Source organism: Osmerus mordax, chromosome 16 (assembly GCF_038355195.1).
Source record: "Osmerus mordax isolate fOsmMor3 chromosome 16, fOsmMor3.pri, whole genome shotgun sequence".
NCBI classification, from domain to species: domain Eukaryota; kingdom Metazoa; phylum Chordata; class Actinopteri; order Osmeriformes; family Osmeridae; genus Osmerus; species Osmerus mordax.
The window spans coordinates 6938070-6962997 of NC_090065.1; the positions used below are offsets into that span (position 1 = coordinate 6938070).

General features: G+C 46.5%; 5 protein-coding genes across 8 annotated transcripts in view; 2 read left to right on the forward strand and 3 right to left on the reverse strand.

The window, feature by feature from the left end:
* The window catches only part of LOC136959289 (methyl-CpG-binding domain protein 3-like), a 165623-nt gene that overhangs the window by 81209 nt on the left and 59486 nt on the right, over nucleotides 1–24928 (forward strand). The gene's annotated exons all lie outside the window — the stretch shown is intronic.
* On the forward strand, nucleotides 214–4347 carry cactin. Its single transcript, XM_067253246.1, has 10 exons — nucleotides 214–518; nucleotides 683–1325; nucleotides 1545–1640; nucleotides 1733–1878; nucleotides 2002–2164; nucleotides 2267–2381; nucleotides 2521–2713; nucleotides 2818–2940; nucleotides 3059–3441; nucleotides 3613–4347. Exons 1-10 carry the CDS (start codon nucleotides 229–231, stop codon nucleotides 4101–4103), a joined length of 2643 nt encoding a protein of 880 aa, XP_067109347.1. The 5' UTR covers nucleotides 214–228; the 3' UTR covers nucleotides 4104–4347.
* On the reverse strand, nucleotides 4584–11144 carry sema4e (semaphorin 4e). 3 transcript variants are annotated; one of them, XM_067252968.1, is made up of 16 exons: nucleotides 11053–11144; nucleotides 10691–10950; nucleotides 9073–9554; nucleotides 8736–8881; nucleotides 8549–8611; nucleotides 8194–8292; nucleotides 7995–8094; nucleotides 7806–7916; nucleotides 7436–7587; nucleotides 7176–7354; nucleotides 6891–7047; nucleotides 6507–6729; nucleotides 6317–6432; nucleotides 6010–6167; nucleotides 5791–5843; nucleotides 4584–5678 (listed from the first exon to the last, which is right to left on the reverse strand). In XM_067252968.1, exons 3-16 carry the CDS (start codon nucleotides 9176–9178, stop codon nucleotides 5020–5022), a joined length of 2322 nt encoding a protein of 773 aa, XP_067109069.1. In that variant the 5' UTR covers nucleotides 9179–9554; nucleotides 10691–10950; nucleotides 11053–11144; the 3' UTR covers nucleotides 4584–5019. The 3 variants fall into 3 exon arrangements, with proteins under 3 accessions (XP_067109069.1, XP_067109070.1, XP_067109068.1); XM_067252969.1 differs by having other exon boundaries at nucleotides 9073–9550; nucleotides 10691–11128; XM_067252967.1 differs by having other exon boundaries at nucleotides 10691–11128.
* Nucleotides 12798–16052, reverse strand: stap2a (signal transducing adaptor family member 2a). The gene is made up of 11 exons (XM_067253792.1): nucleotides 15945–16052; nucleotides 14738–14809; nucleotides 14529–14648; nucleotides 14380–14436; nucleotides 14068–14222; nucleotides 13848–13979; nucleotides 13632–13701; nucleotides 13374–13476; nucleotides 13173–13268; nucleotides 12954–13097; nucleotides 12798–12868 (listed from the first exon to the last, which is right to left on the reverse strand). Exons 1-11 carry the CDS (start codon nucleotides 16050–16052, stop codon nucleotides 12813–12815), a joined length of 1113 nt encoding a protein of 370 aa, XP_067109893.1. The 3' UTR covers nucleotides 12798–12812.
* On the reverse strand, nucleotides 16498–24737 carry LOC136958452 (endophilin-A2-like). 2 transcript variants are annotated; one of them, XM_067252355.1, is made up of 9 exons: nucleotides 24542–24737; nucleotides 21832–21900; nucleotides 21497–21713; nucleotides 21232–21365; nucleotides 20784–20942; nucleotides 20172–20275; nucleotides 19939–20069; nucleotides 19817–19858; nucleotides 16498–19060 (listed from the first exon to the last, which is right to left on the reverse strand). In XM_067252355.1, the coding sequence occupies exons 1-9, from the start codon at nucleotides 24584–24586 to the stop codon at nucleotides 18873–18875; spliced, it is 1089 nt and encodes a 362-aa protein (XP_067108456.1). In that variant the 5' UTR covers nucleotides 24587–24737; the 3' UTR covers nucleotides 16498–18872. The 2 variants fall into 2 exon arrangements, with proteins under 2 accessions (XP_067108456.1, XP_067108457.1); XM_067252356.1 differs by lacking the exon at nucleotides 19817–19858.

Consider the following 24928-nt stretch of genomic DNA (forward strand, 5'->3'; position numbering starts at 1 on the left):
TCTCTCTGCCGGAGTAATAAAGAAATACATCACAACATGATAAATATAAATGCCATAAATAGTAAAACACGGGTTTTCGTGTTCTTAAGCTAGAAGGGATCGGTGTATGATTTGGTATATTTCAGCCAAACGACTTTTTATGTCTTATAGTTTTGTTCGTGTAATCTGATTTGCAAACCCCTATTTACGCGACATAGTTGAAAACGGACCCAATCAAGGAAGTGTGGCATGGATTCGAAAAGGTATCGTCGGTCCCGTTCTGGTTCTCGTAATCGGGATCGGGGGACAAAAAAGTCAAGAATAAGTCGATCGCGGACTCCCGAAGATAGGAGAGGTCGAAGCAGGTCCGTGGAGATTAACAAAACTATCCGGAGGCGTAGGCGATCTAGGAGTGGAGATTCCGTCAGCAGTGGTGGTTCAGTAGGCCGACATCGGCACCAATCTGGCTCCAGAAGTGATACGGATGGTGAAAAGAGGCGAGAAGGACGTATTAAAAACAAATCAAAAGACCGATCCAGGTACAGTCAGTTAGGTGAACATTTTACTCTGCTTCGTAGTAACAAAATAATAAATATACCCAAAGCAATGTAATCATCCTTAGCTATAGGTGCTATGTTATTGTTCATTCACAATAAATACGTCTTATGTGCAACTTACTGAAACGTTGTTTTCTATTCCACAGTTCTGAATCTGATGATTCAAGACGAAGGACAATGAAACCCCAAAAAGCCAGCCACAGAGAGGACAAAGGAGGGAAGAGAAAGGGCAGGGGTCAGTCCCACTCAGACTCAGGTTCCAGCGTCGAAAGGGGGAGAGTGAGGGATGGAGGCAGCAGTGACAGAGAGTGGAGGAGAAGGAGGAGTGCTGACAGAGGCAACAGAAGCCCCGTCAGAGACAGGGAGAGGGGCAGGGAGAGTGTGAGGAGTCACGATAAAGACAGAAGCCAAGATAGAGAGCAAGGACGGAGAAGTGAAGACAGAGTGCCAGAGAGGAGCGGAGGGAGGGATATCGGAGCGAGAAGGAGACATCCCTCTGGCTCATCAAATTCCTCTGAGAGCTCTGGGTCAGACGGTGGAGGCCGAGGGGTCTCCCCAGGGCCTGGAGGTGCAGGCACATCTGTCAAGGAGGAGAAAAGAAAGCAGAAAGAGATGCTTAAAGCTCTCGAGACCCCAGAAGAAAAGAGAGCCAGAAGATTGGCCAAGAAAGAGGCCAAGGAGAGAAAGAAGAGGGAGAAGATGGGCTGGAGCGAGGAGTACATGGGCTACACAAATGCAGACAACCCCTTTGGTGACAACAACCTGCTTGGCACATTTAAATGGCAGAAGGTGAGTGACCCCCCTTAAAAGTGGGCATTTGGAAACAACTGGTTTCTCTTTAGTTTATAGATAATTTGTTAGATGTTATTAGTTAATAAAACTGCAGAGCGTCTTGGTAAACCAGTAGGTACTAAACCTGGTATCTGGAGATCTGTAAGTTGGATGTTCATTGTTGCTGTTGTAGTCAGGATGTGAAACATCTGTGTGTGTCCTTGTTCTTGTGGTTAGGCTCTGGATAGAAAAGGTATCGGCCACTTGGGAGAAAAGGAACTGAAAGACAGAAACAAGCGCATTCAGGAGGACAACCGCAGAGAGCTTCAGAAGGTGAGTGTTTTGTGGACATGTGTGGATGTGCCTAATTTGGCCTGAAAGGAGACGTGGTAAGAAGTCTGTGTGACCATGTCGGTGTGCTCCAGGTCAAACAGCTGCGTCTGGAGCGGGAGAGAGAGAAGGCGATGAGAGAGACCGAGCTGGAGATGCTGCAGAGAGAGAAGGAGGCAGAGCATTTCAAAACTTGGGCTGAGCAAGAGGACAATTTCCATCTGCACCAGGCTAAACTACGGTGAGTGCGCACCCTCCAATTCTGTCCCCCTGGTTGCCATAGCCCACCCTCCTGCCTGCCCGCATAGTTCCACATTTTTTGTTACACCCCCTCTTCCCTAATTCCCACCCTCCTTCTTTGTAGATCTAAGATCCGTATTCGTGACGGCCGAGCCAAACCTATAGACCTGTTGGCCAAGTACATCAGTGCAGAGGATGATGACCTGGCTGTAGAGATGCATGAACCGTACACCTTCCTCAACGGACTCACAGTCACGGACATGGATGATCTGCTTGAAGACATCAAGGTGTGTTTGTGTTGTGTGTGTGTGTGTGTGTGGAGGTATTCCAGTGTCTATCCATCTCTGTGTGTATGTCTGCATGTGTCTAAGAAGCTGTGCTGTGTGTAGGTGTACATGGAGTTGGAGCAGGGGAAGAACGTAGACTTTTGGAGGGACATGACCACCATCACAGAGGATGAAATAAGCAAGCTCAGGAAACTAGAAGCTTCTGGGAAAGGGCCAGGTACGGAAGCACGGCTCTCTCACTGACTGGGATTCACCCCGTGCTTGCACAATGCACAGAATAAGTCCTCCTAGTCGTTCATCGCTGACCTCTCATTTCCTGTGTGTTCTCGGCTCCATTACTCTCTGTCCGTCTCCAGGCGACCGTCGTGAAGGCATTAACACGTCAGTGACCATCGATGTTCAGACGGTGTTCAAGGGAAAGACCTACAGTCAGCTGCAAGCATTACACCTGAACATTGAGACCAAGATTCGAGCTGGAGGATCCAATCTTGACATAGGTTACTGGGAAAGCCTGATGCAGCAAGTCCGTGTTTACATGTCCAGGGCAAAGTGAGGAGTTATGTGTGTGTGTGTGTGTGTGTGTTTGACACCAAAACATCAACCATGACCCACCAAAGCATCAAAATGGTGGGTTAACAGTGTGTGTTTGGCAGGTTGAGAGAGAGACACCAGGACGTGTTGCGCCAGAAGCTGTTCAGGCTGAAGCAGGAACAAGGTGTAGAGAGTGAACCTCTGTTCCCCATCATTAAAGAAGAACCAGAAGAAGAGCAGTCTGAGTGAGTTGGGACAGCCACACACACACACAGGCACACACACCTCTACCAAACGTGTACACGCACTGACAACCACATCCACAACGGATGTCTCATTGGTCCAATCTGTAATCTTCCACAGAAGAGAGAAGGAAGACACAACCGCAGAAGAACCTGGCCCCTCCTCCTCCGGCCCCTCCACCAGTCAGAGCAAAGACAAGAACGACGAGCAGGAAGAAGAGGCAGGCCCATCGGCCACCACGGAGGGAGAGAGGGAGGGAAAAGAGAAAGACGGCGAGAAGGATGACGAGGAGGACAAAGAAGAGAAGGATGGGGAGGAGAAGGGCGAGGAGTCGGTGTTGACAGAAGAGGACCTGATTCAGCAGAGCCAGGCAGAGTACGACTCGGGCCGCTACAGCCCCACCCTGCTCCAGCCGTCCGAGCTTCCCCTGGACACGCACACCATCTCTCCTGACGAGGACGAGCACAGCCTGGAGCAGGCACGCAGACAGCTACGGATCACAGGTAGGGAGCTACACACTCACAGAACACACCCTCACATAGGTGACGTAACTAGCCACTTCTAGCCTTGTTTGCTTCTCTCCTTCTCTGACTGTATTGCGCACAAACGTTGTTCTGGACATTCACAGTGGTTTCTGTCTTCTTCTCTGACCCATTCTCTGTCTGTCCACTCAGGGGAGGCAAGCGAGAGCCCAGAAGATGCTTTCGTGCGTCGAGCCAAAGAGGGTATGGGCGGTGACGAGGCTCAGTTCAGCGTGGAGCTCCCCCTCACGGGGAAGATGTACCTGTGGGCCGACAAATATCGTCCCCGGAAACCCCGCTTCTTCAACAGGGTCCACACTGGCTTTGAGTGGAATAAATATAACCAGACCCATTACGACTTTGATAACCCTCCACCCAAGATTGTCCAGGGCTACAAGTTCAACATTTTCTACCCAGACCTGATCAACAAGCGATCCACCCCACAGTACTTCCTGGAACCTAGTCCAGACAACAAGGACTTTGGGGTTCTAAGGTTCCATGCAGGTCCTCCTTACGAGGATATTGCATTTAAGATTGTAAACCGCGAGTGGGAATACTCGCACCGTCACGGGTTCCGATGTCAGTTTGCTAATGGGATCTTTCAGCTATGGTTCCACTTCAAGAGGTACCGCTACAGGAGATAGAACCCCACAGAACCAGCCATGATGGGACCCTGACAGACCTACTACCCAACCTCTGGGTTTCTGATCCATCCATAATCATTCAGTGTATAAAATGAGCTTTTACTAGACGTGATGTTTATGGCTTCTAATCCTACCGATGGAGTTGTCACAGTTAGTTGGTATGTTAGTTTAGTAAATGCAGTTTCTCTTAAATGTACTGTCTCTTAAATTACACATTAAAGATGTATTTTTTTTCTTCTTCTAATCAGTTGTTAATTATTTCTTTAAAGGTGAGAAGCTAGAATTGATTACAGATCTAGTGGGCCCTTCATACAAAAGGACTAAAGTTTTTTTTGTCAAAATAATTGTAGCCCTTTCTTTCAGAAACAGCTCCTGTCTAGGCTTATCCTTGATGTACAAACATTCTTAGCAAGTTCATTCTTGCCCTAGTTACAGCTGTTGGCTGATTCTACATTCAAGAACATTGAAATCCTAACACAGATCAAAATATTTAATGAAGTCAACTTAAATTCAATGGCTAACAGTTATCCTGAGAACATTTGTTTACACAAGTTAGAAATGAGGAAATTTGATCATTACAGAATTTCTTATCCTTAAAAAAACATAGATATGTAATTTGTAATGTGAATTTACACTATTTGTTGTTATGACCTTGAAAAGAGATTCAGATATAAACAGTTGAAAAACAATGTAATTTCAGTATGGACATGGCATGAGTTTTTCTCAGCTGGAAGTAAAAAATAATGCTAAGAGGTTCTCTTGTGCCAGTGAAATCATGTTTCAAAGTTTGGAGTATTTCACAGTAACTTTTTACATTTCTTTCAGTTGTCTTGCTAGGGTTCTGGGTCTTTCAGCAGTGTTTTTACCCCAACCATGTACAGTCATAACCCAGTTTCCAGCTCTAAATCGGGGAGGATCACATCTCTGATTCATCAATGTACTGCAGTGAGTTGAGGCTGACTCTGGATGCCCCCCCCTCTGGAGACTCCCCTCCCAGACCAGCATGGTTGTTGTTCCCGCTACAGTTCACATGAGAGACTAGGGACTTGACCTCTGCCTCCCCAGGCAGTGGTTCCTCTCTCTTGGACACGTTAGTGTCCTGTTCTGGTTCACTCGGCCTCTGCCCTTTTCTCGCTCCTCTTACGACCATACAGGGCAGGCGCAGATGCCCCTTGTAGAAGTTCCAGCCCAGCAAGGCGGCCAGGAGAATCGCCAGGAGGCCTACAGAGGCCTGCAGAGCAGCCAGGTTAGCAGCCTCTGTCTGGGCCTGGGGTGAGGTCGGGTCCCAGGGGCTTCTCCCAGAGCCTGCAGCTATCCTCAGCAGGTAGTCAGCCACAGTGGTGTTGTAATCCCCTGTGTGGGACTGCTCCCGGGACACGCAGTGGTAGCGGGCTGCGTCGGAGGCCGTGGCGTTGAAGATGAGAAGGCTGTTGGGGAGGAGCTTGTGGCGGGGCGACGAAGGCAGGGGGAGGCCGTCTCGCAGCCAGCTGGTATTCGCCAGGTTGGAGGAGGGGGGGCACTGGAGCTCCCGGTTTCCCCCCAGCCACACACTCATATTAACTGGCTTCACAGGGTCTATAGCAGGACATAAGTCAGAATAAGATAACACAAAAAAGACAGACTAGGTATAAATAATACCTTCACTAGGTGTGAATGTACATACACAGACACACACACACAACCTCACCGGTATCTGGGCAGAGAGAGGCATCTCCCTTCTTCACACTCTGGATCAGGTCACTGAAGAACCGGGTTGGAGGACACATTAAACATAGTTTGAGGGAGAGCGTTAATTCAAGCGTCGAATTGAGCTTCCATATAGGAAGCAGCAGCCTGATGAGGACTTCTCACCGATGTGTAGGCATGGAGAGAGTATAGCGTATGTGGAAGGAGCTGGGCATGCTACCTGTGTGTGGGAGACAGGGCGGTGCACTGAGCCGTGGTTCTGTCCCAGCCACAGTACGGGTCTCTGGACAACACACAGTCCACACAGGACAGAGATCTTCCACAGCTGGCCAGCTGCATCTGCACTGCTCCATGCTCAGAGCCTGCATACAGCTGACCCTACACACGGACATACATATATATATGAAATAAATCATTCATTTAATGAATTTCTCCCCCTTCTGTCTTTTTCTGAATCACACACACTAGAATAGGCAAAAACAATGGTGTACAACTCTCTATAGATCAGAAGAAGAGCTACGTGTTACCATGGCGCTGGAGAATTTGAGGACTTTGATTGGCTCTGGGGGTTGGAAGAGCTGCACGTCCTCTATGATGAACATCTCTCCACTGAAGCTGATCGCTTTCAGCACACTGCCCGCCACTGAGGGGAGGCAGACAGTCACAGCCAATCCGTTTGTTACACACAGACACACACACACACACAAACACACACACCTGTGCCTATGAACATGACATGGTATTTCTCTCCGTCCAAGGCCTGTGTTGTGTGGACTATGATGCGTGTGAAGGCAGGTCCCCTCCTGACCAGCAGGGGTTCCTCTCCCAGCGGCAGGACAGCCTGGTCCATGAGGGGTCTGTCCCTGATGAACTGGAGGGTCCGGTCTGGCAGGTCCAGAGAACTATTGATGCCCTGACTACGAGCCTTATCATCTATACACTGGTGGAGGGAAGAGAACCAGGAAGAAGGAGTGAGAGAAGATGAACAGGGCAACAGTTCACTTGAAGTATATGCTTCTGTAAAATATTTCACACACAGACAGACATACAAACACACACATACACACACAGCTTCAAGGCTGGAGAGGCAGGATGACTCACAGCTCCAGGGCGGGGGGAGGGGACGTCTCCGCTGTACATCACCCACTTCACAAAGGAGGTTTCCACGGTGACCGGGGTCTTGTACTTCCCTTCTGAGAACACCCTGCTAATGTCCGCAACACGGTAGGCACACACAGCTGACAGGTCTGTCGTGTCGCTGGAACCGGCACACGCACAGAATCAAGCGGAATTCAAATAGATAGCCAGACAAACATCGCACACAGGAGATGAGAAGGCAAACAACATTGCACACACAGATGCCATGGGCAGCCCGGTAAAACTCACGACTGTGGTGTGAAGACTGCGTAGAAGAGACAGCTCTCCTGGCCCTGCTCTGGGTCACACCAGAGGAAGGTGTCTTGGATGATGTAGGGCAGCCGGGACCCTAGGACTGGACAGTCCACCCTGGCCTTCAGGAAGGACGTCCACTTCTTCTGCAGGGTTCTCTGGCCCCCTAGGTCCCCCTGACAGAGGAAAGGATCCATGTGTGAGGTCGAGTGAGACACTAATGCTTTGACACGACACACACTCACGCACATCCGCACCTTGCATACGTGGGCTACACGGGATACCACCAGTTTGCTGTAGAAGTCATACTCCACTGCAGTCTCACTAAAGAACAGGTACACCTTATCGTCACCCCCGGCAACACCGCTTTCACTATCTGGCATCTGGGCCATGGAGATGAAATTAGGCTCTAGGACAGAAAATCCATATTAGAAAATCCACACACCAAACATAGTTGTAAAAGCTCACTGTGTATTCAAAACTAAGCACAAACTAATGTACAAATAGCAGAGGCACACATAAAGAGACACAAACAAAAACACAGACATACAAAAAAAACATATATACAAATTGACATACATGTATACACACAGACATATAGCCACACAGATAAACGAAGGCTCGTACCGTGTAACCAGGAGCTCTTAAACTCAGTGCGTATGGAGACAGGGGAGCTACGCATGACGATGGGCTCAGAGCCCAAAAAGTTCATGGAGGTGGCAGAGTATAGGTCCTTACCTGGCAAGACAGGAGGCAGAAAGGGTCACATGACCACATACATCCCATATCTTTTTTTTCCTGGAAATCCATACTCACCAACCATGATGGAGGAGAATCTCTGGAAGGGATCGAAAGGGCACTTTCCTTTGCCGTCTTCCTTTTTGTTCTCGAGAATCAGTTTTCCATCTACATACGACTGCACAAACACACAGTCCTTTTACTCTTCTGTTTGTGCAGAGGGATTGACTAGGATACTGTCTGTACTGTATTAAAAAGGCACTTTCTGTGGGCTCACCATGAAGTCACATTCTGGGTTGAAGGCGTTGGTTCCACACACATACATCCTCCCATCCTCCATGGTGTGTAGTATCCTGATGAAGTTCTGACACTCTATCTGTAACAATACACTGGTCGGTTAATGGATCTGTTAATAGACTAATATTGTTATTGATGTGCTGGGATGTGGTTTTGAAGGATATTGAGTCTAGTCCTGGAAAGACCATACACAAATACAAACTGAACCAGTTCCATAGCCTCTGAAGCGGGTTTAATCTGTATCCAGACAAAAGCTCAGAATGTGGATATGAAAGTTGAATGTGGAGAGTCAACTAGCCCAGAATGTGGATATGAAAGTTGAGGAGTTTACAGACCTCAGAGTCCTTTCCTTTGTTACTGCATTCTTGCTGTTGACTTGCTGTTACATTCCAGCTCACCTGGGAGAGAGGATCACAGATTATAGAATAGTTTCCAAAAACTCATCTCTCCTTTATAGCATGTCCTTGGAACCATGGGAGAGCCAGGAGCCATGGAGAGAGGAGCACACAGGAGCGTTCTTACAGAGGCCATCTTCCTGGAGATGTCATGGATGTCCAGTGCGTAGACGTTGTCTCGGGCTCCCAGCATCAGAAGCCCCAGGTCCTCCCTCAGCAGCATGGTGGAGTAGTTCAACACTTTCTCCTCCCGAAACTCACGGAAATGGTCTCCTACGCAGTCAAGTTCAACCACACATTTGAAGTGTCACTTTTCTTTAAAACCTTTTCAATGAGTAAAGTACTATTTTAGACATAATGAAAAACATACGACAATGCAGTTCTACTTTACCGACAAGGTTAAATAAATGAAATTAAAGGAACAACCAAATAAACAATATTTGATTCCATTGCAGCACACTCACTGTGATAAGGTACCGTTTTCCTGGGAATGCAGTCCGGCAGTGTAGTGTCCAAGGCCAGGACCCGGGAGAGGAGCCAGACAAATGCCAGGAAGTTTTGAAGATGCATGGCTGCTGTGTTGAAACTGAAAACGGTGTAGTCCTGTGGTAGCTAGCTTCACACAGTAATACGTTAGCTAACAGGGGCAAACACTACAAGAAGGTAGCTACAGGGAAACCCTAAGAGTCAGTACAAAGAAGCCTGTGGATTTTGTTTTCATGGTGTTCCTATATGGCAACTTGTTGTCTTGGTTGTGTGTATGGTACACTGGAGGTTACAGAGTGGGCTACAGCTAAATGAACCTCTCATTGACCCCAACAGAAAGAACTTCACAGGGTTTTGATGTCAGGATGATGCAGCCAATCTCCAATAAAGGCTGCTGCTTTTCCTTTCACTGGCCTCTCTCAGAAGGAAGTCCATGGTTAGATGGATGGCACAGGCCTATCTGAAAGATAGTGAGAGAAAGAAAGAAAGAAAGAGGGGTTTTATTAGCAGATCATCTCATAAACACAGAAATATCTGAGAAGCAGAGATAGAGGTATGAACTGTGTGGGGTTAGCCAAGTGATAGAGAAAGAAAAAGAGGTAAGAGGGAGGGGGTGTAGAGAGAAGACGAGAGAAAGAAGAGAAAGCTAAAAAGTAAGTGAGAGGGGGTGCTGAGAGATGGATAAAGAGCGTGGTGTGAGCTATAGTGTGTGCAGCAGTAATTCTGTCACTGCCATAGTGATGGTAATGGTGGGGCATGAAAGCCCTTCAGCGGGGTGTAGGGATGTCAACTTCAGCTCTGCTGCACCCTTAAACAGTAGCACACTCACAGAGTTCCAAACAGAATACCAAAGGAGCTATATGTGTGGACTAATAGTCAGACACAAAGTTGAATCAGAAAAGCACATGTTTTTGATCATTCAATCCACCACTTAATTTCTCGATCATTATTGATCATGCTTCCTCAAGTCTATGTTTTACAATAGAGAACAGACACCCTCAAGTACATATAATAACCCTGGTCTGAAGACAGTTTTTATGACACACTGAGTGCGAGTCACTTGCTGTTACAGGCAGGGGTCCTACTGTTGCGATGTGCTGAAGCATGCCAGAGAATGCAGATTAGGCAACATACTCTGGGACCAGAGCTTCAATCAGCCAATACATCTGCAAAACACCCCCCGGCTGAGACAGGTATTCCTCCAACCCACCTACGGAGTATACACCACTACCCAAAGTGCCTTTCTTATTCTGTTGGGTTGGACTGATTTTAAATTACGCATGTCATTAATAGTTCCCCTAGCAATGCTATTGTGTACATTACCTACTACTAGTCATTGATAATGATAATAAAACATTATGCTACACATACACGGAAGAAGCAAGAAGGAATCTCAGCCTGACATTTACCCGTGAAGGCACACCCATAAACCAGCAGTTACAGTAGACAAGGATTTATATGGAAAGTTGAAGCGCTTCACCTGCAGTCCATAATTGACATTTTCTCGAATGTATTGGGAAAACTACGTATCGAAAGCAAACGTTACATAGGCTACACATGCATTTGTGCACGGGAAAAGTAAAAGACGTAACTTACCTTGAAAGTGCAACGTTAGTTTAGATTTTTAGATTGCATGAGAAAACGTCCTATGTCGCTTTCAGTAGAAAAAGCACAAAACCCAGCCAAGTGCTTCCCAGAAAGAGTCAGTGGCTAAACTGCCGTCCCCGCTCCCCCTCTGTCTCTGTCGGGCCCGCTGAAAGGAACTGTTGTCGGCAGTATTGTTGAGGAGAGTTTAAGCGCTCACGTCCCGCGGTGAAAAAGATCTGAATGGCTACCGCTGCTGCTTTTGGAGACTCCTGTTGTTGGCGCAAAATATTCTTCCATTTGAACACCGAAGAAATAACGAAAGGACGGTATAAGTTCTGAAAATGATCAAAGGTCAGTTAAGTTTCTTTTACCTTCAGTTTTGGTTAGTGTTTAAAAAAGGATTTATGGATTTAGATCTGTGCCTACAAGGAAGTAGGAAATAATGGTTTGTTCCAACAGGTGCTTTGCATCGAGTCAATACATTCGAGTCACTACAGGACTGGTATGAGCTGTACACATAAAGGGGTTTTATTATGGGGTTGCGAGTTTTTGAGTTTTAGATGGCGGGACAAACGTATTGCAGTTCTAAAGTAAAACGTCAGGAAATGAATATGCTACACATGTTTTGAGCATCATTCATGCAAAATCCGTTTAATTCACTAAGGTAAACGTCAATAACACTGAGATTATCAATAATTGTAACCTTGGACTTGGGTATAGAAATGCACAGGAACATAATGTATAGAGATTATCACTCTGGATAAGAGCGTCTGCTAAAATAACTAAATGTGAGATTAACCCTTGCATGCTCAATCCCAGTCAGAACCCAAGTGTTATCACTCCATTGCACCCACGCTCAGTGTACATTTAACAAACTGAGGTCTGTATCATAGGCCTCACATTTGACCACATTTTGATGTCATATCAATATAAAAGGCCTCCAGGGATTAATAGCGATGAGCTGTAGTAGACCACAGGCCAACCTTGAATGGGACTAAATAACTTTATGCCCAGGCTTTAGTGGTCAGTCAGTCTAATTAAAACATTTCCACAAGAGGGCACCCTCATACAAAACTCCATCTGGGTATGAATGTCACAGAGACAACTAGTAAAATCTGTCACAATTTTCCAGATTTGTTTTGTCGCTAACAGTAACAACAACACGTCACCTTTCAGGGCCCATTTGACAGCTCCCTCCTAAGACAACAAGGTTATTCTAGCACTGGGACAGTTGAGCACCACACAGTAGTAGCACATAGATAGGTAGAGAATAAGGAATCACTTGAATTTTAGCACCAACAATACAAACATCAGAAACAAGTCAAGGACAGAGTCATAGCACCGTACCATCATAGAACCAACGCAACACAAATGATACATTCTGGATTCAGAGATCAAAAGATACAGGGATATTGTTTTCCTTCGAAACTGCACACAAACTGACAATGTCCACACACCACAGTGTTAACAGACTTTTTTTCAATTTTGGCATTATCACTCATTCTTATTTAAGGAGGGTCATGTAGACTTAGCTGAAACAATGCTATCAGTTCTGGACTGGACCTAAAATACTGATGCATTTTGCAAGGTGGTAATGATACATTGACATCAACAGCAGGCAAACAGACATTGGCTGAATCAGAACAAGAGTAACAACAGGCTCATTAATTGGTCCTCTATGTTTTGTGTGATTCCAGTGTACTTTCAGGTGTCAATATCCATCACCACATTAGGCAAACACAATTGAAAAGGGTCTCCTTTAAATACATTTCCTAACTGTGCATTCCTTTTGGAGGACAGTTCATTTATGAACACATCCCAGATGGCAGGGGTTCATTTCCCCTAGTAATGTGTGCGGCACTTCTAAAGTTGACAGTAGTCCAGTGTTAACCAACCAAACCAGGTCCTAGAAGACTACAGGTTGTGCAGACTTGCAACCATTGACACACACACAACATTCCGCCAATCACTGCCTTGAACTTCCTGCAGGTCTTTAGAACCAGGTTTTGTAGTCCACCTATCAGAAGGCACAAGAGAGCTAGCTGCTGTCACTGGTGGTTTGGCACTGAGGGGTTAGGTGTTTTGTGGGTGGGGGTTTTTCTCGTTGAATCGTCATTCACACCTGAGGAGGTCACTCCTGACTGGTCCGTCTCTTCTCCAGCTTCAGTTTGAGCTCCTCGTTGAGCGCTGCAGATAGAGGACAGACACTGTGAGCGCGGTGGCCGTGGGCTACGAGGAGGATGCGGTCGACAAAAGAACAGGCTTCACTCACTGTGCGCGAGGGGAGAGGGGGAGAGGATGAGGCGTCTCATGGGGTTCGTGGGCGAGGATGGCACTGGTGACGTCACGGACAGGATACGGCGGTCAGGAGCTGGTGATCTGGGCAGAGGTTTGCTGGGCCACCGCTCTGGAACGCCTGGAGAAAGGGAGCAGTTAGGGTGTGTGTGTGCGTGTATGTGTGTATGTGAGTGAAGCGCAGGGTTTGGGGTACCTTGTTTAGGAGGCAGGGCAGGGGCTTTAGGCAAGGGGCTGGATGGGGCACAGTGGAGAATCCTCTCTCCATTCTCATCGTTGGCGGAAACGTACGCTGATGATGACAAATGCCGAAATAAGATGCCGAGATGGACCTTAAAGAGGTCCATCACTGCATTACAGGGCTATATGTCTGTGTGCATGGGACTGTGTGTCTTACTGATATTCTCCTCATAGGGTTCCTCCAGTAGAAAAGGCTGAAGTGTCCCCGCAGTCTTCTCCACTAGAGCATCTATGACATCATGAAGGGTTGCACAAGGGATCTAGGGAGAAAGGGTGACGGTGTGGGTGGGAGACACCGTGAGAGTTAGCCTGAATTCCAGAAATACATATTCAATTCTACATCAAACAACATGAAAAATAAATGAATAAATATGTATCAATAAATAAATAAATATATTATATATATGATACTTACTGGGTTCTCCACGTCTATTACATATCCTCCTTGTTCCCTCTGAGTTACACGATAGTGTCTGAATACTGACCTAGAGAGAGAAAGAGAAAGGGAGACAGAGAGATAGAGAAAAAGAAGAAAAACTGAACACTTCTAGTAAAAACATTGATTTGCCCCACAGAACACCAATCTGTCTATATCGGACGCATCTGCATGTCAAAGTAAAAAGGAAGTTACCCGTTGAGATCCTGGCGGGTTGTGACAGCCAATGAGGATCCGTCTCTTCCAGGCCGGAGCAACATGTTTCCACAGTCTGGATGTCTCTCTAACATGACCTCAGCTTCTGTACGAGACACAGGTCTGAAGCACCTGCATTACCCACACACACACACATATTATTATCACACTCTTGTCAAGTCACACATCACGTCCATGACACACACACACACACACTCACGGAGGTATCTCCCCTAGCAGGGGCAGGGAGAGGGGTGAAGGTGGGGCGCGGGTGGGGGTGCGGGTTGCTCTCCGTCTGCTCCTCTCTTTGTCCACCACCTCTCTCAGCATCTGCACCTGACCCGGCAGCAACGTCAGACAACCCGGAACATTCAGCTGCAACCAGACAGGCTGTTACTTAAGAGGTCAGAAAGCTGCAGCCAATCCGAGCTGGTTCGAAGATGGGGAGACTTGGGTGCACTGCATTCACGTCATCGGATTTGAGATGGAACCGGGGCTTGGAACATGTGATGCAGGTGTGTGTGTCACTCACATCTACTACTGAGTAGAGGAAGCCCTTCCACAGCTCCCGAGACTCCAGGTTGGGAGCCTGGAGATCAAGGAGGGAACGTTCCAGAACATATAGGGAGAGACAGCTCTTAAGAGAGAGACAGTGCATGTGTGTGTGTGTTTGGTATTTACTGTGAGCTTAGTTTCTCCATCTCTCATGCGTAGAATGAGTCGTGCCGCCTCCAGGTTTCTATCTCGGCTACAGTCGTCCTTCAGCGAGACAAACCCACCGAGGTCCAGCTTCTCCACATACTGAAGCCCACACACAGACACACACACACGTTTGGATAACCACACACAAAAAAAAAAGAAATATCTCTGGGACACACAAAGCTACTCACGTGGGTGTCCTTGGCATTATTGAAGAAAAACAGAGTGTTTCCACACAGACATGTCCACAGCCTCCGAGACACCTGCAGGAAACACCGAGAGAGAAACACACAGAGGAAAATCAAAAGAGACCTTTCATACATCATCACATGGACCACTTTCAGCCCACTGCCCACCTCTGAGGGGAGGCAGACTGTCACAGCCAATCTGTTAATTACACACAAGCACATACTTTAGTTTCTCCCAGGCTTACATCCTACTAGAATAAATTACCCCCTCGGGGCATCTCTGGATCACAGCTGGTGTCAATATGGGCGGAGGAGCACGCCTGCCATAACCTACACCTGGAGCCCTCACAAACCTCCATTGTGAGCGTTTGTGTGTGTGTGCTTGTGTAATGACACTGTAGTTATGTGTTAGTGAAGTGAGTATGAGCATGTCCATTATTATGTTTCTCTGTGTCCCCATCACCTCCTCCCCAGCTGTGCCCATGGAGGGTCATTAACATGCATCACCATATTCTGTATGGCTGGTCTATCCATGCCAGCTCATCTGTCAAACACACTGTGCCACAAAGACATCACACCCACGAAGCTAAGAGTGTATTAAATGCAAGTCACAAAAGATTGTGTCAATCTTTAAACCAACTGGCATTGAAAATTGTCTGTGGGCTTCTAAAAGGCCAGAATTAACCATACTTAAGGCACACTTCTGTTGAGGCATAGAATTGATTTGACAGGTTTTATTCTGCGAGATTGGTTCAATTATTGAGATGACAGAAGAGATGAGGAATGTGACATTCACTTCTGTGACAACACTGACAACGAAAAATTCACGTCCGCCAAAATAATAATTTAGGAAGATGACCATGAAAACATCAACCTGTAAATGTAAGCGAGCATAGTTTATATCTGCCTTGCCACTTGCAGAATTAAACGTTCCTCATTTCATTACAAAATGTCTACATGTGCTATAAGGCAGAGGCAGTGTGCTCGCTGCTTTATTTAACGATAAGAAGAGACGAGAGGCAACGTGAAAGGCACTGTTTCCCCCAGTTTTCTTGCCGCGCCCATAAACGCATAGAAAGGAAGTTGACAGACCTATGGAATGGTTGGAATCAGCCGGTGTGCGCGTTTTACTTAGATAAATGCTACAGTCAAACACAGTGAACCTCACTAGAACGGAACATGCCAGTTGTTCTAGAATGGTGTCACATACCTTTTCTTTTGGTCCTCGTTTCTCCAGGTATCCTTCGTAGTAGCAGGGCGGGAGCTGCGCCCGTGGTCCCCCCGGCCCTGAGCGCTGCTTGACGGGTGCAGCCGCCATGAGTCTCGCTGGCTGGCTAAGCGAACCGAGGACAAAGGATAGCTCAGTAATTGGGATTGGGAGTGTGACACGCCTTCCCAGGATGAGATATTGCCATGGAAATAATCCAGCAGCTGTCTGATGTGTCCTGTCACTCACGGCTTTATGTTAGACCCCTCCGTTCATTCCTGATTCATGTGCTTCTTTGTTTAGTTAATTCAGGAATGTTACATTAAGAATGAGCGTGTCAGCCTTGGAGCTGATGAAAAACATTCTATATACACTTCATTATATGATTTTATATTTTTCTATATGAGCAGTCAATTGTATCATAGTTTGTCAGAACCAGTATCAGTGTACTGCATGAGCTACGCATTACATGAAATGCTGCAATGCAACTGCTAATTTCACCAAAACTTGGAAACAGAAACTTGGAAAAAACCAACACCATACAATGAGAGCCACTGTACTTCATATTTATTTGAAGCCGTGAATGGGCATCCTTTCTACCCTTCACATCGTAACAAAATTAGCAATACAAGGATTATACATAAAAATATAGAGATAATATTTGAGATAATCTGTATAGGTAGTCCAGGATAATCCAATGTTTGACTTTCCTAAGAGTGTCACAGTTACAAAATGATTCTCAAATAAGGCATTGCTTAAGACAGACACAGTCTATAGACACATGCATGATAGTAGCATTTAACCTAACACAAACAAAATCCTTATTATTCCGTATATTAAAATAAAGCTATTATTAAGCATGATAATACTTATTTTCATGATATCAAAAGTATCTCAGACTAGAAATAAACCCATCGGAAAATGTAGTGTGAAAACAAAGAAAACATAACATAAACCACAGTGAGAGGATTTTAAACGTCTAAATCTGTGGTGACTGCACAATACATTGATCATAGCCCTTTCGTTCTTTTATTTTAGTCATCATTAATGTTACATGAGCCGTTCAATAGCTCAACCTGAGCCCAAAACGAGCCCCTCCCCTCCCCCCTCCTGCACCCTGTTCCTTTCACTCACACTAATGAGCTGTGTTAACACACACACCTGAGCCACCACATCATTCACAGACACACAGACAGACAAGGCCTGGCCAAACTGACTGTGCAGAAAACGTTCAGGACAAGACAGACAGTTAAGAGAAACATCCTGGCCTGTGTTCCCTACTGGTGGGGGGTAGGGAAGAATGCAAATTATGAGGACCGACAGGGGGGTGGGGAGGTTGTGGGTGGGAAGGGGTAGAGAGAGGGGCACAGAGCCGAGATGGGGTATGGGCAAAGGCAGGTGGTGGGAGAGGAGCGGTGGGGGTGGGGGATAATCTGTATTATGCCTTTTGTATTTTGAAATAAATCTGTCGCTTCTAGTTTCATGGGAGGGAGCCTAGGCACCACCACGATTTACCAACACAGGGAGAGCTGACACCAACATAAGCGGTTCTCCTCTCCAAGAGTTGGGGAAAGCACTAAGATAAACTGCCAGCAGTATCATCTCACACACACACACATGCACAAGTGAGCAGGTTCTGGCTGCACACAGGCCACTGGCACAGACCAGCAGGCCTTTTAGGCCAAACAAACATCCAAATATCACAGAAATGAAGGATTAGTACTTTGGTAATTGGCTGTAGGGCAGGCAGTGTAAGGCAGAAATAGAGACAGGCACTACATTGAAATGGCAAGAGCAATAACCAACTGAGATGAAAGGAGGGTGAAGAGGGGAGTGGAAAGGAGGAGAAGAGGAGTAGTGAGATGGAGAGGGGAGATTGAGGAGAAGAACTGCAGCAGGTTATTGCAGAGGATGTAAAATGCAGACATACATAGATGGTGTTTAGAAACCTCACCATTACTGTCCCTGACCAGCAGAGTTACTGTGTACATTCAGAGGACCCAAATGAACTAAACTCTCTAATGCCACTAAGCCTGCTCACCAGGCTCTCTCTGCCGTATGCAACACTTCTTCTAGCCTGGCCAGGACACCCTTAAACACAGGAGACACTGATGGGCATCAGACCAAGCAGAAAAGAAACAGAACCATACAAAGATATCAAGGCACTATATTCTTAAGTGCCACTAGATGGCACTATAACATTGTTCCAAGTTCCCCGTGTCACCTCAACACCCCTAACAATAACAGTTTAAGTGTAAAAAGGCGATAGCTGGTTGCCTCGTACTTCTTTCAGCAAAAATAGTGTCAAAAACACATATACACGTGTTTGTGTTAAAGTCGAACATCCTAAAACCAGTTTGGTAAAAAGACACAAAGAAAAGGCAATTTAATGTAGTGGATATCAAAAGCAACAACCGTAGCAGAACGTTGCTGCCCGTGCATGCTTGTCATGGTAGTGTTCATGGATACGTCGTCATGGATACGTCGTCATGGATACGTCGTCACATTACAATGACGGTACCAAGAAAGGCAACCTTGCTTCACAGGTCCCACTGAGAGGTGTGCTGTATTAAAAGTGCACAGGTGCATCCAGAATGAACATGAAGACCTTAGGTTATCACAAACACACCCCAACTGTTTGACAACTTACTCCCTTATTGCCCATACCCCCCCCCCCCTCTCCCTTGCTCCCTTCCTAGCAGGGGTGCACCTCAACAGTGTTAAGTGGCCTCCTCCCCTCAATTCAACCCATTCAAATCTACTGATCGATAAGAGCAGGCCAACTGAAAGCCTGTGCTGTGGAATAGCAAGCATGCACTTGCGCTCCACTGTTTGAATAAGGCCAGTAACTGACAAAGGCCAGGAGGAAGCTTCTTTAGACTACTGATGATGCGCGTGTGTCCCCCCCCTCCCCCATCCTCCTCTCTGCGCTCAGTGCTGCAGCGCCACCACCACCTCCACATAGTTGTTGGGGAAGAATCCCGATTGGCCACGGAGCGTCCCCTCGAACCAGTTCTCATCGATGCGGTTGGTCAGGGTGATGATGTCGCCCTCACGGAAGCCCAGCTCTCCCTCGTTCTCCGGCTCGAAGTCATACAGGGCCTTACAGCAGGGATCAGCTGCACACAGAGACACACGCGACACAGTCATTCCGGCACGCAGCTTGTTGTTTTTAACAGGAGACAGAGGCTGAGAGGAAGACATACGGCAGGCAGATGGGGACAATTAAGACATTGTGCTTCCTGACAGGATTAGTAGTCGTGTTCCTTCAGCGGGGCTAAGTGACTCGGTCTCTCTGTCTCCAACATGGCCTCCAGAAGAGCCTGCCTACCCACCAGATGACACCCAGAGGGGGGAACAGGGACAGGAGAGACCCCAGCATGTTAGAGAACAGCAAACAACCGTTTCACTTCAGTTCATCGCCTGACTAGTGAATGGAAACTGATTAATGAGCCCTCTCGCTCGGTCCAGCTCCCACGCCCTCCACCATCTGTGGACCTAGGGCTGAACAGGCTGTCCAGGGGTTAGTACACACCAGTCCATGGTTATAGTCAGGCCACACACGCACAAACACACACACTGTCCAATTTGCTGAAGCCAATCTGGTCAAACCGATGGTCAAACCGTTGGTTGTTGTTTAGGAACCATTCTCCACACCTTGCCAGGGACATTGTGTTTGAGGGATGATTCAGTACTTCCAAAGCCCCGTGGTAATGTCATGAATTCATTTATGGTCTAGTATATGTCTGGTAAATTATTTGACCAATTTTGCTTCAGCAAACTGCGACCCACAGAGTTATAGTGACGATGCAAAACGAGTGAGAGCATCTCTGCCGGGCGATCTCCTTCCCTCTCTCTTTCTCACACACACTCACAATGCCGTTGGTTCCTCACGGAGGATCTGTTGAAGGCTGGGGCTGGTGAGAACACAACTAGATCAGAGGCGGGCAACAGAGATGTGAGCTGACACACAGACAGGCCTCAGGGCCTCCAGTACCTGGGGAATATGCTGGAGGGCTGGCTGCAGGGGCATAGCCCCCGTTTGACTGCTCCGGCTCCCCGTAGTCAAAGGAGGGTTTGGGTTTAGGAGTGTACTCACGCCTCGGACGAGACTGGGCTTCGGTCACCCTGTTGTACAAACACACACACACACAGTTCAACACCTAACGTTTACATGTCACAATCCCTTAAATGTACCTGCAAATCGGAGAGCCACGTGCAGGTGCTTACCTTTCCCTTAGTTTGTCAGACAGCTCCTCCAGTATCTGGACGGCTTGTTTGTGGTACTGCAGCTGAGATTCCACCAGAGAAGACAACTGACTCACTTGCTCCACCTGGAGGGGAGAGACAAATCAGGCCTCCCATTATTACCATTAACCATGAAACATTAACATCTCCTTACTCATCTCCCTTCAGTCATTATCTCATGCTGATGTATTTGCTGTGTTTTATGACTCACATGTTTTGAATCACTGGAATGCAGAATTCAATATTGAAATACAAGAAAGTGGATTTGAAAACAGGTTTGGCGAGTTCTAAGTTCCCACAGTGGAAAAATGTCACCTGCACACACAGACTTCTGCAAACCAGCAGCCCTGCCCTTTACATGACATAACATTCCTGTTTGTTTCACTAGTACAAATAACCGTTAAAAAGCTATCAGAATTCCTGTCCTAAAATAGTCGAACCTGCTACTGTTAACATTACAAATAATAAAAATAAAACTTAATTTATATAGTGCTTTTCATACCAGCACAAAGGTTTTGGGGGATACAAACACATGTTTGACACACATTTTCCAGAGGGAAGCAAAAAAGCAGATGACCAGATGGGGCTACTCACGTCAGTCTCCAGCAGGTTGTGCATGGAGCACTCGGCTAGGTCCTTGGACTCGTGGAACTTCTCCAGGGCCTGCCTTAGCTCCTCGTCTGGGATCTTCCCCTGACGCTTCTTCTTATAGTCGTAGTCCAGACGGCGGCCCTCCAGCTTCTTCAGGTGGTGCTGGAAGGAGAAAGGGAGAGAGAGAGAGAGAGAGGCAGAGAGAGAGGCAGAGAGAGAGAGGCAGAGAGAGAGAGGCAGAGAGAGAGAGGCAGAGAGGCAGAGAGAGAGAGAGAGAGAGGAAACACAAAGGAGAGGAGATGGGGAAACAAAATGCACAATATGAACATTCTTTCACTTGTTTTCCAAAGTTCAGCCATGAGGCATCAGGTACAGCATGTGCTCAGGGGCGGTGTTTCCGAGTTGAACGCAGACTGTCCTGGAAGGTTCCATCTGACTCGACAGTATCTACCTGGATGTCTCTGATGTCCTTCTCTGCCACGGCCTGCAGAGGGTCGATAAAGTTCTGTTTGACATCGATGTCCAAGGAGTCCTTGACCTCCGCCAGCCTCTTCATCGAATCCCCCATGTCGACGAGAGCGCCACCTGCAGGACGGGACGAGCACACATGAGCGCCTGCTGCTGCCCAGTGGAATCTCCTCATCCTCCACCCCTCTCCTTCCGCCATCGCTCTTCCATCCCCCCCTCCTGGGCGCCACCCTCCTCTCCTGTCTTACCAAAGTTGGTGTCCTCCCCCATGTCGCGACCATACTTGGCCATGCACTCTCCCAGCAGGCCCTCCGCCTGGGGGTAGCCCGGGCTCTTCACCTGACCACGGATCTTGGACACCGTGTTGAGCATGGTGAGCTTGGCCCGGGAGGCCGGGTTGGGCTGAAGATACTCCGACGTCTTGGAGATGATATCCACCACCGCCTTGCTGGTCACGTCCGCTCTCTGGGGAGGAGAGTGGAGGGTTCTAGCATCGACTACAAGCACACTTTCTTTTTGGGGACAATGGGTACCTCACAAAGAGTGAAAGGGGAGCATCTAAGAGCCTGGCTTATGAACTTACCCTCTCCAGGTCCTTGAAGTCCTCATCGAGCTTGGTTCCCTCTGCACCTCCCACCTTTTCACTCACCAACTACACACCCACACACACAAACACAGGGTGAATACTCAAAAAACATGATTTTGTATGATCTAGGACATCAATACTTTTCACCAGTTAGTAACAAGCTACCACTGCATAGCATCTGGTGTCTAGTGCCTAGACATAACTTTTTCCTATTTCCTATCCTGGCCCAGCCAGCAAAGCAGTTTTCTAGCCTCAATGGATTTAAAGGAATATAATGGTCTATACTCTGTGCTGTAATGGGACATATTCCATTTTGTCAGCAGCACAGGCGAGCCAAAGCCTTTACCAGTTTCCTACACACTTCCTAACCCACCCCCATCCACACACACAAACAGACATATTTCCCCTCTCTGTCACACATACACTATATGTCCTTTTTCTCACAAACAGGCGTGTGTGGTTGATTGGGAAGCTAAAACAGACACAGTGTTATTGTGTGCAGCCAGGTTCTCCTATGTAGCTATGAATGTAGCTATCCATGCTGGGATTATTAGATAGGTCATTGAAATCCAACTTCGAATCCGGCAACACTGTCACACAGCAAAGTCTTCCCATTTCAGAATGGAAACGCTGGTGATCTTATAATCTGGTGCCTACTGATACACTTAATGCATAATGACCTCCTCCCTCCGTAATAAAAACCTCTGACCAGAAATGAGTGAACAGGTGAGCATGTTATCTGTGATTTCCCAAAGAAGGGAGAAAGGAAGAATAGCTTATTGGACCAGGATCCTGGTAAGCAGGAATATTGTGCCCACGCTTGACACTGACAGCTGTAGACGTCAGAGACATGACGTAACTTGTCAGGAGAAAGGGCCTCGACCTGCTGGTCTGTGAAGGCTGTTGACTATATGGTAAAGATGGAGGTGTGTCTACTGTTAAGTAGACATATGTTGCTATGGGGGAAGGTGTAGGTGTCAAAAGTAATCTATTTACAGCTTTTCAATCCGGAATTCTCCCTGTGGTAGGTCATGTGTGAACATGTTGTGTTATTACAGTTAAAAGCCTTTGGTCTAGTAGTAATCTATGCTTATGTGATGAAGCTTGTGACGAGGAGTTTCAAATGAACATGAAAACAGACATGACACCGAGATGGTACAGTTGTTGATCGGGTTTCTTACTGCAGCTCTGTAATGAAATGAAGGAATCTAGTTTGGCCACTGCAACAGCATAACAAGGATTCCAAAGTACACACTCTATCCCACACCCAGTGAGCCAGGAGGCAGCTCAGTCTTACCACACACAGCTGTGTCTCTAACACACCACCAGCCTGCATGGATGCTGCCAAAGCAAGCCCCTATGGCAAGGCAGCTGGCATACACAACATGGGCCAACTCTACAGATATGAAATCTGAGCTTCGTCCTTTCAGGTACATTTGACTGAATACAGTCTAGTGCATACAGCACACATTGTGCAGGTTTGGTTTCAGTGTTGACCACAAAAATGTCGATCCTACAATCCATAACTAACTGTTGGTCACTTTGGACAGATGGTTCACTCAACTGCAAGGCTTCAGGATGGACATTCTCATCAAAAGGTGATTGCTTATGACAGGGCTTTGACTTCTACAGTGAAGTCAAACCTGGACTGGCCTGATACGTGCTTTTCTGAGACATCTCTTGAGAGGTAGAGTGGATTTGCCAAAGGTTCAATCAAGATACACAGCCTCACATCCACAATCAGCATGATCTGATTTTGTAGTGCAACACTGCCCAGTAACACTGTGGGCAAATAGGATAAGTGCATCCATCCATTGCAACAACAAACCTAGGTTTTAGGATAAGCCATTCGTTTCTATACACGTAACACATTCCTCTATGATGATGAGTGAGTTGACAGTCGTATCCAACGAGTAGGTGCTACTCGTGGCGTGAGTGAGACATTCTGACAACAGTGTGACTAGACCCTTACAGTGTAGCTGAAGCAAAACATATATAATCCACCATACATCTAGCCAGCTACCTATTCTATAATACAATAGACTCAAAATACACTTTATTTATCCATTCACTTTCATAGCTACAGATAACCGCTTTGACCTAGATTCATATTTTAGATTACAGAACGATGTTTTCATAGCGGTTTAGCAAAGTAAGTTTAAACTTACAGTTTGCTTCTCAGATAAAGTCTGAAGCCTTTTTCCAAGTTAACACTGTCTAACCACGTCAACAAGGTTCATTTTTCAGAACCTTATTGGTATGGAAAATGTGTCAAGGAAAATAAATGAACTTTTAGTAATAGATAGACCTGGGGTGCATAAGTAAAATAAATGTATTTTCTACAAATAACATTAAGACTTTTCTCAATGAACGTTATTATTGAACGGATGACACTGACAGCTAGCTAACCAAGCTAACACACTGGACACGCACAGCTAGCTCTAGCAATCTAAAATGTTAGTCCGATAGCTCGTAATCTAGCTGTCTGATTTTGGAAATTTAGGTCACCAGTACATAGCAGTGTAAATCAGTAGAGCTGGTAATCCTAGTTAAGCATCGCACACTTTAGCTACGTCAATTGCTCGATTTCACAAATTTGCAAGCTAGTCCATTGGGGGCTTAGCTGAGTTTAAGAAGTTAGTCTAGCTAACGACGTTAGCACTAGCTTTTTAGCGTACAACTACAACCGAAGTTATTGTTTACTGACCTGACTGGCTTTGTAAAATTGCTTCTTGAATCCGGCAACCGACATTTTGCATCAGGTCTCAGCAAGTTTTCTTACTGCACAATTTTGCTTTCAAATGATGTGGCAAGCAAGCTATGACTGCAAGTTTAGATCACAGACTTTCCTATCCAAGTTTTTGCGAGCCTTCTTTTCACTATACACACTACACGTCCTCAACTCTGCCCGGACAACTTGCAACCAGTAGTAGCCAACTTCCTGCTTTCACATATAGACCCAAGCGGATAAACTAGGTCATTTCATGTTGTTATATATTTTATCATATATCCTAAATAGTTGAATTATCATTTTATTCGGACATAATTGTTCAGTTATTTAAAATCCCGCAGAGAGCTACAGTACAACAGTACA

What these genes read in the sequence shown, in the direction of transcription:
- stap2a (XM_067253792.1), bottom strand. Translation starts at nt 16,052, where the DNA reads ATGGCGGCTGCACCCGTCAAGCAGCGCTCAGGGCCGGGGGGACCACGG. An exon ending in AACGAGGACCAAAAGAAAAG is followed by an intron (nt 14,810 to 15,944) that starts GTATGTGACACC and finishes TGTTTCCTGCAG; the next exon opens with GTGTCTCGGAGGCTGTGGAC. An exon ending in CCCCTCTCCCCTCGCGCACA is followed by an intron (nt 12,869 to 12,953) that starts GTGAGTGAAGCC and finishes CTCTATCTGCAG; the next exon opens with CGCTCAACGAGGAGCTCAAA.
- LOC136958452 (XM_067252355.1), bottom strand. Translation starts at nt 24,586, where the DNA reads ATGTCGGTTGCCGGATTCAAGAAGCAATTTTACAAAGCCAGTCAG. An exon ending in AGGACATCAGAGACATCCAG is followed by an intron (nt 20,943 to 21,231) that starts GTAGATACTGTC and finishes TTCTCCTTCCAG; the next exon opens with CACCACCTGAAGAAGCTGGA. An exon ending in CCCTCCAGCATATTCCCCAG is followed by an intron (nt 19,859 to 19,938) that starts GTACTGGAGGCC and finishes TGTTCTCACCAG; the next exon opens with CCCCAGCCTTCAACAGATCC.
- cactin (XM_067253246.1), top strand. Translation starts at nt 229, where the DNA reads ATGGATTCGAAAAGGTATCGTCGGTCCCGTTCTGGTTCTCGTAATCGG. An exon ending in GCACATTTAAATGGCAGAAG is followed by an intron (nt 1,326 to 1,544) that starts GTGAGTGACCCC and finishes TCTTGTGGTTAG; the next exon opens with GCTCTGGATAGAAAAGGTAT. An exon ending in ATCTGCTTGAAGACATCAAG is followed by an intron (nt 2,165 to 2,266) that starts GTGTGTTTGTGT and finishes TGCTGTGTGTAG; the next exon opens with GTGTACATGGAGTTGGAGCA.
- sema4e (XM_067252968.1), bottom strand. Translation starts at nt 9,178, where the DNA reads ATGCATCTTCAAAACTTCCTGGCATTTGTCTGGCTCCTCTCCCGGGTC. An exon ending in TCTCCAGGAAGATGGCCTCT is followed by an intron (nt 8,612 to 8,735) that starts GTAAGAACGCTC and finishes CCTCTCTCCCAG; the next exon opens with GTGAGCTGGAATGTAACAGC. An exon ending in GTGTAGCCCACGTATGCAAG is followed by an intron (nt 7,355 to 7,435) that starts GTGCGGATGTGC and finishes TTCCTCTGTCAG; the next exon opens with GGGGACCTAGGGGGCCAGAG.